This window comes from Dicentrarchus labrax, unplaced genomic scaffold (genome assembly GCF_905237075.1).
Source record: "Dicentrarchus labrax unplaced genomic scaffold, dlabrax2021, whole genome shotgun sequence".
Taxonomy (NCBI): Eukaryota; Metazoa; Chordata; class Actinopteri; family Moronidae; genus Dicentrarchus; species Dicentrarchus labrax.
In genome coordinates, this window is record NW_026136709.1 from 3,773,483 (window position 1) to 3,787,268 (window position 13,786).

At 39.0% G+C, this 13,786-nt stretch overlaps 1 protein-coding gene across 1 annotated transcript in view; it reads right to left on the reverse strand.

Annotated features, from left to right (window-relative positions):
• Positions 1-1,732: 1,732 nt before the first annotated feature.
• Positions 1,733-13,786, reverse strand: part of si:dkey-225n22.4 (collagen alpha-1(XXI) chain) — a 77,021-nt gene continuing 64,967 nt past the window's right edge. Inside the window, exons 30-32 of the mRNA XM_051410298.1 lie at positions 12,328-12,522; positions 8,993-9,070; positions 1,733-8,526 (exon numbers count right to left, since the gene is read on the reverse strand). Coding sequence (XP_051266258.1) covers positions 8,339-8,526; positions 8,993-9,070; positions 12,328-12,522 — 461 coding nt within the window. The 3' untranslated portion in view covers positions 1,733-8,338. The remainder of the gene's footprint in view (positions 8,527-8,992; positions 9,071-12,327; positions 12,523-13,786) is intronic.

Genomic DNA, 13,786 nt, shown 5'->3' on the forward strand with positions numbered 1-13,786 from the left:
TTAAGAGACTAGTTTTCCAGTCATGGAAACACCTGGAGATTGAATTAAATGACCAAGTATCCTGGAAATGTTGTCCTGGAATATTTTAATAGTATTTAGTGCTGTGGCCAAATTAATGTTAGAGTTAGAGAAAACTGTAGTCAGTTCAGAAAAATCATCAATAAATGAAGAGAAATAGAAAAATAAATTATGTAAACAGGCAAACCAAAAACATCTGAGCATACCCAAAAATGCATCAACACTCAGTCGAGCATGGTGCAGTTAACGGGGAGAACAATAGTTAATGTATTTTTTGCAATCAGCAGTGAAGCTCCAAAAAATGATCTGAGAAGAAATGCAGTGACGGTGTGTTACAGAGCCACATTCTATTTTTAAGTGAGCAAAATTCTTCCTGCACACTGACATTTCAGTTTCCTGACTAGAATGTTCATCATTATTGTCCCAAAATGCAGTGCTTGCACCATTTGTGTATCGATGTGTCACTCTGTGCACAATTTATGTATGTTTATATCATACACTGTATACAGTTCACATAAACACTCTCATCAGGGAGCTGTGTTTATGAAGATGCAAACCACATGGGACACTTTTTATTTTGTTTACTTTTTGGCTTTTAAAATAAATCCTCATCATAGAAATGATACAGGGGGTTTTTAAGTATTTTCGTCACTCAGAGAGTATTTCATGCAAATAATATTATTGAACTAAATGAACTGCTCACAAAGGAGCTTTTACACCTGCAGTTCATCTTCTGAGCTACAAGGGACCCTGGGAAAAAGGGATGGTGTTGCCTTTTAGTTCTAGTCCAGTTCCTGTTTACACTGAATTATTATTTGTTTAAACCAAGGGGAGTGAACCTGATGTCATACAGGCAGACGGGTATGACACAGATCGGACAGTGTGTGAGAGTGTGATGAGCCTCTTTATGGGATCTAGTACAGTAAAATCTACTTGATTTGTTTGCATTCAGTTTATCCTCAGAATATTTATGTTATGTGTAATTTTTTAAATAAATTTAAACTTTTGATTTCATATATTTCAGTTACATCTGATGTAAAAATAATGCTTCATGTTTATGAGGACAGAGAATCATTTTCTTGAGTGTGTATCATCACAGCTACAGAGACTCATGTGGGGAACTTCCAGTGACTTCTGATTTGCTCACAACTAATTATTTTGCATTAATTGACCGCAGATTGACTGTATGTTAAATTATATGTCACCTCTTAGTGGACATAATTAAGTGCTAAAGTGTACGGAGGATACAAGTTTAACAGACTTAAGGTTTATCCGCTTGGGGCTGTCTGATGATCAGAGGAAGTATGTGCATGTGTTACCACAGTTACAAATATACATCGCTTCATGAATAGTTCACAGTCAGTAGATGATTTAATAGCACTTATAATGCCACATGTTGTTTGGTCTAGGGTTTAGATAACAATTTTCATACCAGCTCAAATCGAGAGTACTGAAGCAACAGATTATTATTATTATCTTTGTGTTTTTGTGTTGTAGAGCACAGAACCTTTTATAGTGTCTAATCCACTGCCAGGACCAAGGAAGTCAGCGTGTGTCAAACTATATATTCCTTAAAAAAAATAAACAAAGAGTGGACTTGTATGACAGCTCCCTTTAAATAAAGCCATCCAAAGTTGTATGCATATTTCATCCAAACCCTGTGCTGACAGAAATATTACTCATGAAAAATTTAAATCAAGAAGTCGGTGAAACGTTGGTGTTACATAATTATGGTTTATTTAATATAAAATAATTTTACAACCAAACTAATAATGCAATGCATTTGCAAAATGTACAAAATATATATAAAAATACTATTGTAAACATTGCCTTTTTTTCTGCATTTACATATATGAGACATAATATTAACTTTGAAAAGGTTATGAATAGTTGCATCTTGGAATATATTGCAAATACAGAGCACAGACAACACAATGCAAACAAACGCTAATCAAGGATGTAATTAGTGTGTTTTCACAAAGTCTTCTTTGCTTAACCCTTGTAATTTTAAATAATAAAACGATTCACAACTTGAACAGGAAATAGACTGCATCTGCAGTGAAGATGTTGCAGATACGCTAATGCCGTGTATAGAAGGTGTCAGTACTCAAATGTCAGATAACCCAAAAAATATCTAAAAATACCAGTGGTGTGTTACAATGAAACTACAGCTGCACATTTCAACACACAATTCAATGTGACACTGTTCTCATCAGAAAACAGGAACTTACTCAGAAGCAAAAGAAGAAATAGTGTGACAATGACATACTGCAAAAAGCCATAGGAAAGAGAGGACAACATATGTGACTTTGATGCCGGAGACCTCTTCCTATCTGCCACCACAAAAGTCTGTGTTGATATACCCAAACTTAGCTGAGTATTCTAAGAGCGTCTTTATCCGACCACTAGCTGATATACCAATTGCCAGGGCAGCAAAAGGTTTAGGCTGATAAAGCACTTGGTTAAAGGGTTGCTCCAGCGATATAGGACTGTATTTCATACAGTTGGGGAGCTCATAAAAGGCAGATTAAACAGAGAGCAGTGAAAACTGAAGCAGCAGTTCAAAGTTCAAAAGACCCCACTAAAAGATAAAAAAAAGACCTATACTATTCTCCTCCTCCAAGTCGAGATATGGCCCATAATGCATCTAAAAGTACATCCCTTTACTATGCCTCCCAAATGCCTCACTTCTTTCAAACTCCACACCTCCAGTTTGCAACTAACACAAGGTTGCTGTTATCAGTTTCAAGTCTCAAGCCAAGGCCGAGGTAACCCTGATTATATCATGGTTGTTTTAACTTTGATAAACTCCTTTCAGAGCCACAGAAGATGACAGCATTTGTTTAATGTAAAATATAAACCCTTTATCATTATGTTGGTACAGCACAGCGTTTCCTGTAAATCTGATATGTTTGCCAATGCAATTTCGCAGGTTGGGATCAATAAAGTATATCTATCTATCTATCTATCTATCTATCTATCTATCTATCTATCTATCAATGCAAATTAATGATATATTAACATTATTTTTTAAGGGGATAGGGTTACCTCCTGGCATTCCCATTAGTCCAATATTTCTATTTTCATATAAAGTTGTCAAAATATAACTGGAAGAAGTCATAGAATTCAACTTAATATAAAAATTTTTTTATCACATCCATGGTCCCTATGACTGACAACTTACTAACATCTAAGGCAAATTTACACAACTGGAAAGTCTCCGGATAGCAAATTGTAGGGCTGCCTCCTAATAGCCGACTTGACCATTAGTTGATGTGAAGATTCTTAGTTGACGCACTTTTGATTAGTCGGATACTCACAGAAAAACAATATCAAACTCCACTCGGGGGCTGCACCTTGTCACTGGGGGACTTAAGTTTCAGAGGATTGTTGCAACACGGATCTTTTCTCTTGTACACAGGGAGTCACTGTTGCATATGCTAACTGTACTAGCTGCTGCCACTAGTAAGTCAGCGGTCTTATTACCTGACTGTACCCGGACTGGCAGCTCAAAGGACAGGGGGAGTTTAAACACTACTACACTGGCTGGGAGCAAAGCTGGAATGACAGTACTGGAGCCAGGTAGACCAACGGAGGCCAGCTGATTTCCAGCGGCTCAGACCAGGACTCTGCTCTGATTCTGGACCAGAAGACACGGCAGCGGCAGGAGAGGCGCGAAACGGAGTGGGAGGAGTGAGTTTGTAGCAAGTTAATTTGTAAGTAACTGTTAAAGTTATCCACCATCCCTCGCATTGATAAGTCTGGCAGTGTTTGTTTTTGTGAATTTGGAAGTTCTTTATTCCGTGTTTTGAACAGCGAGACTGTGTGATGTTATACTGTGGTGAAATTAATGAACTACATTCAGAATCAATTTCTGTTAGCTGTATATATATATATATATATATATATATATATATATATATATACACACACACATATAATTAATGTCATAAATTGGCTTTATCTAATGATCTACTAGTAGAATCAAAGTTGGGGGCAGCCTTAGCAAAATCATCAATATGTTGTTTGTTTCATGAAACCATTTAGTAGTGTGGGATGTGATAAACAATGCTGTCTCTAGAGGCTGCTAGCTATAGCTTTAGAATAGATTTTTGCTGGTAACACAACATTAAAATGATATAATGGTGCTAAATAAGAAGTAAAAAGGCTGGAAGCTAAAGGCACAATTTGGCAACATACAGAAAACTTATGTGATATCTTCATACAGTAAAATCACATTTTTATCAAAAGAAAAGCAAAAATAACAATAGTAATAAATAGTAGGACAGTCAGTCTAAAATCCTTACTCTTCCAGCAGGACTGTTGGCTTAATGCACACCTGAATTCTTCCTATTTCTGAAGACTTATCCATATACCGAGGCTAGCTACTCTTACAGCAGTGATACCTGCCAAGCTTACTTTGACAAGTCCAAATTTACAGTTTTAGAGCAACAGACAACGGTTTGGAAACTGGCATCCTGAAGTCTGAACCCCAGAGAGAGGTACTAACCCGTTTGTCACACCTCAAGGCATTTGGAAAGGTTCCAAAGTCTCTGAAAGAGTTTTCTGATGACATGTTTGTCTTATCAGTCCTAACCATACATGGAATTTTAAGTCTGTCTTCTTGGGAAACTGGGACAGGAGCCATCTCCCATAAAGCTACCAACACTTTATGTAAATAGCTATGGAAATACAGTCTTCTGAATTTGTGTCAAAAAACAAACATGTCTTGTTCCTTGCAAACACATTGTTTTACTGCTTCTTCCTGTAATTGAGTGCTTATTGCTTTTTGTCTGTGAGAGCTAATATGATGCCTGTAGCGGCTTATTGTTGCTAAATCCCTCTATATCGCTCTATATCATCGTCATTTCTCCACATAGCTGGTGTGACTGAACACACGGCTGTTCTATCCTGTATAGGCTTCCCCCTTTAAGGCTATCGCTAGTGGGTTTATCTCTCGTTGGTGCAGCACTGAAGACGTCCATATATGACATGACATGAACAGACATGACATGGGCCCTACCTTGGTCTGACCTTGTGCGTAAATTGGACTAAGACCAGACGTTCAACTTCGCCACAAAGAGCAACTGACTAGACTTCAAAGATGTGTTCCAGTGGTGTCTGAATTTGTCCAGCGTGCTAGACTGACTACATTATAGATTTCAACCTGCCCACTGTGAGCTGTGCCTAGCCCTCACGCCTCAAGCCACGTGTATACTGTGCCTTATTCAGGCCGAGAAGCACCCCAGAATACATAAATAGCGAGTTTCTCTTGCCCAAGTTACCAGATGTTGCCTCTTTTTCCAGCCATCAAGAAGTACCAGACTGCAGTGGCGGTGGAGCCCTGAAACTGATGGTACCTGCTCCCTTTGAGCCAAACTTGACATCGTTTTTTGGGGTAAAACAAACTACAAAGACGGTTAGACGATGGCTGGCTCTACCCTCCACCAGAGACCAGATGACTGCCAGGGTCACCTTTCATCGGTGCACCTTCCAGGTGGCCATGACAAGACTGGCTGCTCAGCCAGATGTTATGCGTCCTGAAGATTGATCCTGATTTATCAAGGCTTCCAGCGCCATTCTGGCCCTGTGTGCCTCCATCACTATCTCTACTGCAAGGATCGCAGTGTGGCAGACAATGATCCACTGGGATTTCTGGTTGCACCTTTCTTCCATCCCAGACACAGCGAGAAGGGAGTTTTTGGACACCCCCATCTGCCCAGGTGGGCTGTTTAGGCGTCATTTCCACTCAGTGCTGAGAAATGACAGTGGAAAACATTTACACTGCAGCTTCCTGGTCTTCCCCCTGTTCTCTCATTTGTTTCTATCTGTGGGATGTCTGTTGTTTTTCTATGACTCACTCTGTCTTGAGAATTTTGTCAGAGTGATTGTTATTTGGGGTGCTTTAACTGGGTGCTCTCCCTCATGCTTTTGGCACACGGAGAGCTGTTTCTCTCCTACACTGCTCTTTGCTGTTCATTTCCAGTTTCATTCCCTCATGGTGATATTGCACTGTTTCTATGCCATCTGCGCATATGATGTACTGTGATGTGCAATTAGATTATGACACGTTGGCGAGGTATGGACTGGTTATTGATTCTCGTGAAGTGGGTGTGTGTTGGTGCTTGTGGGAGTTAAGGTCTTCAGTGGGGTGCGAGCGAGGGATAAACCCACTTGCAATAGAAGGCTGTGCCTATATTTGTAAATCTGGAAACTAACGCTCTGTGATTAACACTTGCTGAGTAAATTGATTTTGGATGGACTATAGAATGGAGACCGTAGTTTTAATTATCCAACTAGCTTAGCATGAAATTGTTAACATGCTCTGCAAATTTTAAAAACACTGATAGACAATTGTAAAAGTAATCCATCCAGTCACATTGTGGGTCTACTGTATAACTTCACACTATTTAATCAGCATATTCCATATAGCCAATGTTACATTTTTTAATATTTTAACATTTCTGTTGAGCACAACTTTCTTAAAAGAGCTTAGTTTGGTCATTAAAATGGTATACCATAAATTCTCAAATAAAAACCAGCATTTAAATCATGGAACATGCTCACCACTCTGCTGCTCTAAGTTCCTCCTTTTCATTCACTAATTATTTCCAATCGATTCAACGCTGCCGTTTTTCCATGTGTGGTTGGTTTATTGTCAGTGAAACTCAATACTTCCTGCAGATGTTTCAAATTAAAAGCTTACCAGGAACGTGATAGATTAAGCCCTTTGAGGCGCTGGGAGGATTTTAATGTAAAAAAACCAGTGTCGGTATTGTGAATGTATAGTTTGAAATCAAATTAAAATTAAAAAGCAGCAATTAGTACTATGAAAATTAAATTACAATGAAGTTATCAGAACAGGTAGAGTGGACATTTTGGCTTTGCAACAATAAACAGCATCACCAGCAAATTAAAAAGGGAGCATATCAAGAAACAGGGAGGCGTCTTACTTAAATAAGGTCAAATAGGCTTAACTAAATGGAGGAATTGGAAATCTAGGCCTGTCAGTAATATAACTCTGCATAAATCTGCAGTTGAGGTAAATAAAGGCCACTATTTGAGAATTTATGGTAATCCACACAGATAGAAAAGCAATGCAAAATAAGGTCATTTAATATTGGTAAACAAGAAAACAAATATGATAGGTACAAACAGACAGTGACAGGATTCTTACAACCCTCTGTGTCACAGTGATGGACAAGCACAAACCGTAGTGCTCCGTTCACAATAGGTGGTAGAAATATGTTTTTCCACCAGCAGGGATTACATGTTGTGGTTGGAGTGATTTCAACTAAGAGTTTTTCTCATTTATTCATGAACTTTGTATTTTTTATTTTTTTGTTCTTATCTTTGACCAAACAGCCTAACTGTTAACTAACCTTTCACAAGACAGTCATGTGAAAATGCCCAGTTCTTACATTGTGACGTAAACCAATTCATTTCTCCGAGGCAGCGCTGCACTGAGGGCAGGAATAACCTCGCTGGTTGATATAAAGCTTTGGTGAAGCAGAGAGAAGCACATCTTTCAAGCACAGCATGAAAGCGGATTCTTGTTCCACTTCTGTTGATCATATGCAGTTTTTTATCATAGTCTGGAATAAATTAATAATTAGAAAATAATTGCTTGGTCTACTTGAATTTTGCTTGGTCTCAGATCTCAGATCAAGCTAGTATCTTTTTTGCAACATTAGCCCACAGAGGAAAACTCTTCTTTAGCTTTATTAAAATGCATTAAGACATTCTCATTTATATTTTAGACGTTTTGTTGAGGAAATCTGTCCTGTCTGTCTCCTGTTTGGCGTGTTGCGTTTAAAATTTGATCAGGCTGCTGGTGAGGTTAGCTAGCATCCTGTCTTGCTAGCAAAGCCTTCAGTAATGTTGCCTTAAACATAAAGAGTAACTCACATATAAGAGGAGGTAGCTATTTCAAATATTATTCCAAATCCTAGTTCTGCTAGTCACACAAAAATGAAACCAAACTATTTTGGTGGATTAGACCTCGCCGTTTCAACCTGCTATTCAAACGTTGCAAGTGTAAAGTAGCCATATTAGTCTCTCAAAGTCTCAAGTTTTGCTAGGTTGCCAGCCTGCTGACCATCTTTGGTCATGAATTCCATAATCATGAGTCAATGCCCTTCTCATTTCAGTTTAACTCAACTAATAGGGTTGTTGTTGCTGCCTCCTGATCAGCTGTTCTCCAGACACTCTTTGTCAAAAGGGAGTCAACAGTCACACACGTCTCTGTAAATCAGTGATACAGTAAATCGCTTCCTCTAAACACTCTTTAAGTCAACGGCTCTCCCACGCTGCTCTTTCCTCAGACGTTGGGTCCTTTGCTGTAATGTTCCCTGAGGTTGTATGTCTGATAACACATGGAAACATCACAAACCCCCGGAAGCCCCGGATTGCCCCGTTTACCAGGATCGCCTGGTGGCCCCGGTTTTCCAGGAATTCCCTGGTTGCCTGGGTGGCCGATTCCATCGAAGCCACGAGGACCTTGAATTCCTGCGGTGATAAGGAAGTTACTGCTTTTACTGGTATTTCTGCTTCATTTTTGGGAAGAAAGTTGGTTCCATTAAATCTTTATCATAGTTCTTGAGCTATTAAGTTAAAAATAGTGCATGCTGGATTATAAATTACATCTACTCTTACAGTACGGGAGGGGTTAATAAGCTATTATAGCTTCCACAATGAAACCCAGCACTCACTGTCTGCCCCCACCTACCATGCTGTCACTAAAAGTACTCCCTGAAAATGAAGTACAAAAAGGGTCCACCCACATATTAATTAAAGACATAAGAATACAAACAGCCTAGATGCATTTCTGTCAGAAGTGCACTCATGCACAACCCTGACAGCTCAGATGTCAGAAGACTGTGGTCAGGTCACTGAAATAGTTATAGCTCCACAAAATGGCTTAATGGCTGCAGACGTTTCAAAAACCAGGCTGATAGATGGGCTTTTTACATACCTGGCTGTCCAGGTGGTCCTGGAGGTCCGCGGTAACCCTCCCCCTTGCTGCCTTTGAGCCCTCTTGGTCCCATGTCACCTGGGGGCATAATATGTCTGCTTTAAAAAATAGCATTAGAGCTCCAATAAATGAGCTGTCAGATTGAGAGCTGCAGAAGCCTAAAGGCTGTGTTCCCTCCAAGCCAGCCGTGTCCAGTCCTGTGCATTGGAAAAATCCGCAGCCTTCCATTAAAAGGTAAAAGTTTATTTCCCTAATTCTCATCATTCTTTTTTTCTTTAACAATTTTAACTAAGCTATCTAAAGTTCTTAGAGTTTTGGGTAACATTTCTATCCCTTATGGAGGCAGCTTCAGTGATCCTGTGGAGAGAAGGGGACACTGTTACACTGTCAGACACCATTTATATGAAAGCTTGGTTTTTGACAGCCATGACACATGGCACAAATTCTCTGCAGGACATGTAGTAACAAGACTGAGAGCTCTACATGGGCACAATGGTGCTTTGTGCTAAATGCTAATGTCAGTATGCTAACAAGCTTGCAACAACACAACTAATATGTTAATGTTTGGTAGGTATATTGTCTACCATGTTCACCATCTCAGTTTAGTGCAGGGATCTCAAACTGCCGGTCCAGGGGCCATTTCTGGCCCTCCATTCCCCTCCTACTGTCCTGAATGTATAGAACTGCTGTTTGTGTTTTTTTGGTTTAGTATGGTGTTAATAATGAAATATTTTCAGAATATTGTTCTTTCTTGTGGTACTGTTTACTATGAGATGACAATACCAGCAGTGGCCCCAAGCCAATTTGAGTTTGAGACCCCTGGTTAAGAGTATCAGCTTGCTAACTTTTTTATTAGCACTAAAGCCAAAGTACAGCTGAGGATGATGGGGATGTCATTAGTTTTGCAGGTATTTGGTCATAAATCAAAACATTGGACAAATTGAGAATTTGACATGATTGTGGTCATGAGGATCAGCCAAGTGATTTACACATCATCCTGTGGGAATGTCTGTACCAAATGGCATCGCAATCGATCCAATACTGGTTGAGACATTTCACTGAAAACCGAAAATGTCAACCTCCTGGTGGCGCTAGATGAAAAGTCAGAGAATCACTAAAGCCATAGATATTTTATTGAAAACTTTAACCATGATCACAAGTATTATTGCTACCATTTCTATCTGTGGCATTCCATTCCCAGCACACCCTCCATTTAGCCTTTCTATCTGACCTTGACTCAAGTCTGTCCAAGCTGTTCTGTCCACCTCATGCCAACTGATTCGAAACCAAACTAGTGCTCTTATAACTACCTGCCTGTTTCCATGTAAATCTTTCCTATTTCAAGTTTTATCTAAGTTGCCTTTTCTTGACTATGAACATTTGTGTGTGCTTCATTAAAACTTCTGAACTTTGTTGAACTGGACTCCTACTTTGTTTTCTGAGAGCTCGCTGCTGCCAGAAATCAACTCTCAAAGATCAAGAGAGTAGATGATGAAATTAAAACGTCTGACTCAACACAGAACTCTATTCTATTACAAGACATGATGTGTTCCTTTTTCACAAGTCCTTACCAAATCCATAATTGGAATTGGTAGTGCAAGAAGTTGGTTACACTACCCAGCAGTTGTTAATTTAAGCTGGAAATTGATATGTCATTGACCAGACGTTGCTATATTTTTGCTATTAACTGAGCAGAATTGAGCTTCAGATGAACATTCAGTGTTCTTGATCACAAAAGTACACTGTACAGCATATCCTACTAAAAGAAGAAACTTAACTAAACCTCCCAAAAAAAAATGCTAAATCACTCAATACCATTAATTAAATCCAACCTAAAAAATTAACTGTTTAAGAAATAACATAATAATGTATAATTCCAGTGTGTTCCATTTACCTTTTTCTTTAAGTTGACTTTATATCATTACAAAAAAAACACTATGCCATAATCTTCAGGTTTTGCAATTTATGTCATGACTATTTTAGCATGCACTAACAATGAGATTAGATGATCTACAGAAAAGTAATTGGCACAATAAATTAATTATAAATTGTTTTTATCGTACATCAGGTGTTTTGACAGGTAATGTAATTATTTGCTTTAGTGGAAGAAAACTGAGTAAATTCAACTTGGTAACATTTGAATACAGAAGATGCATCATGCAAGTCTTACTACTTCTGGTAAATTCTGTTAATACATTTCAAATGTGTAATGTAATGTGTAATCAATTCAATTAAATGAATGGAATTAGTGCAATTAAGCTGATTTATCCAAGTTTCTTTAACAATAAATACTTGAGTTATTTAAATTGTTTGAGTTATTAAACATAAATGGTTTAAGGCAATCGGTTCCCTCAAAAACTGTAAGTTGAACTAATTTACAGGGTTCTACAAGAACTATTTATAGGACCTTTATTAAATAAAAAATGCTGTATTTATAAGGACAGATATTATATTTTAGTGTGATGATACTCTTACTTACCAACAATGATGTTGTACCAACCTTGGCTCTATCATCACATGAACACAGCATACAGTAAGAATTGGAATCTGTGTACTGATTGGCTCATAAAAAACCAGACTCCAGTTAAAAGCTTAAAGGGGTATTCCAGTGATCTGGTTTTGTACTTCCATAAAGTTTAGCTACTTGCAAGAAATAGATTAAATGGATAGAATCCATGCAGCAGAGGACCTAGTGTCCCTATAGAAGCTATGGATACTACACTTTCACTCCTCCTTGATAGTGTCTTCCATTAGAGCCTCCCTACCTGGTCAATTTCAACCTCTTTCAAACTTCATGTCCCCAGTTTGAGACACAGGTTTTCTGAAAAAACTCTAGTCCAGCTCCTCAAAATTTACAAGTGGAAATCATCCACAGCAGTGGAGTGGTACAGTTTGGCTTCTTTCACAGCTGATTAGCCACTCCCTGTCTTCAAGTGGTGATAAATCATAGACAGCTCATTGAGATGGGTTTGGATTCAGTATTTGTTGTCTTTTGCTCTGCTGACTTTCACTGATGTTCGCTCGTTTAATGATCTTGTTTTATGGGGTACAGTGAACATCAACACATCCAATTTGCTCGTCGTTGACACTGTTTTGATTTTAATCGTTGATGAAAGCAGCAATAAATTTTGTCCTAGCTCTTGTTCATGAAGTTTTGTTGTTATTTATTGTCTTGTTTTCGTCAGGGTAAAGAGACTGAGAGATTTTTGTCACAGTTTCAGACAGTGGATCAAGCACCACTGGCTAAAAAGGGAGCATTGAATATAGATATAATAAACCTGTCCTAGGGTGGTGATTAATCCCTTTAAAAAATCCTACATTATGGGTCATATCACCTTTGAGGCCTACAGGACCCTGCATTCCAGGGGGTCCTGGGTAACCGGGAGAGCCACTCCTGCCAGGGTAGCCCGGAGTCCCCATGGAGCCTTTGGGTCCTGGTGCTCCTGGCTCGCCTGGGGGTCCCTTCACGCTCTGGCAGTGTTCACACCTAGCTGGGGGAGCCAGGCTCTGGAGCAGTGCTGGAAGTTGATCTGCAGGGCACAGCCAGAAGGTGATTAGTAATCCATTAGTATATTATATATTATGTCAAAACTCCAGTTTGATCACATAATACTGTAAGCCTAACCACATTGAAAAACCATATACTCAGTGTGCATATATATTTATTTATTCTAGAAATGTTTCATTAGACATTTTCAGTTCTAGGATTTCTGTGAAATATTCAGGATTTCTCCCATTAGGTGCCATGAATATAGTCTGGCCAGGAGCCTGTGTGCTGCAGACATATTGGGTGCTTTTCCATTCAGCTTATCACACTCTCTCCTCTCCTTGCTCTTCCAGCCCATGACCCCAAAATTGATCGGGGTCGACCATCATGGAGGACGTTTCAGTTAGAGCTACACCCACGAACTGGCCAATATATTGGCTGATATTTGTTGTGTCAGCGCAAATTGGGCTAACTACCTGGAGGAAAATAAATAACTGCATTCTTGTGTTACTGTTTTTTTCAGACTGAATTCTTATTTTAATTTACTAAGTTAATCTTTGCCCAGTTAAGTAAAGTGAGGGGGTCCAAATATTTGTCATCCACAGAAACAGTTACCGGCTCAGCAGGTAGAGCAGGACATCCACTAATCAGAAGGCTGGTGGTTCCAAACCCCCGGAGCAAAATACTGATCCACAAAATTGCTCCTGATGCTATGCCATCAGTGTGTGAATGTGTGTGAATGGATGAATGTGACGAGTAGCGAAGTAGTAGTAGTAAAGTGCTATGAGTGGTTGGAAGACTATAAAAGTCCATTTAATATCTGGACAGGCAACGTTGACAAATATCTGGTGAACATTGTGTAGCATTTAGCAGCTAAAGCCAGATTACAGCCAGACATTTCAATAGGGAGCTGGTGGAGACCAAACCAGAGCTAGATGGCCACATGAAGGCCACTGATGCTCTGCTGAATGCAGTAGTGTAGTGGTTCACGGAAAAGTGGGCATACTTTTAATTTAATTTATTTCCATTTTTAGTTTAAAGTGCCTGTCAAGGCAAATGATAAACGCCCTGTGTTTTAAACAATGTTATAGACTACTCTTGAATATTTAGTTCACCCAAAAATGTGCCAGTAGTATTTGCACATTGTCACTGAACTTCTGCTGCTTAACTTCAGGCAGTGATGATCATTATGAGATTAACATTAGACACAGGAGAATCAATACTGGCCCAAAGGCGGGTGAGACAACTGCATGATTATGCATTTGAACTGAAGTATTCCTTACTCCATCCACTTATGAAAATTGGAC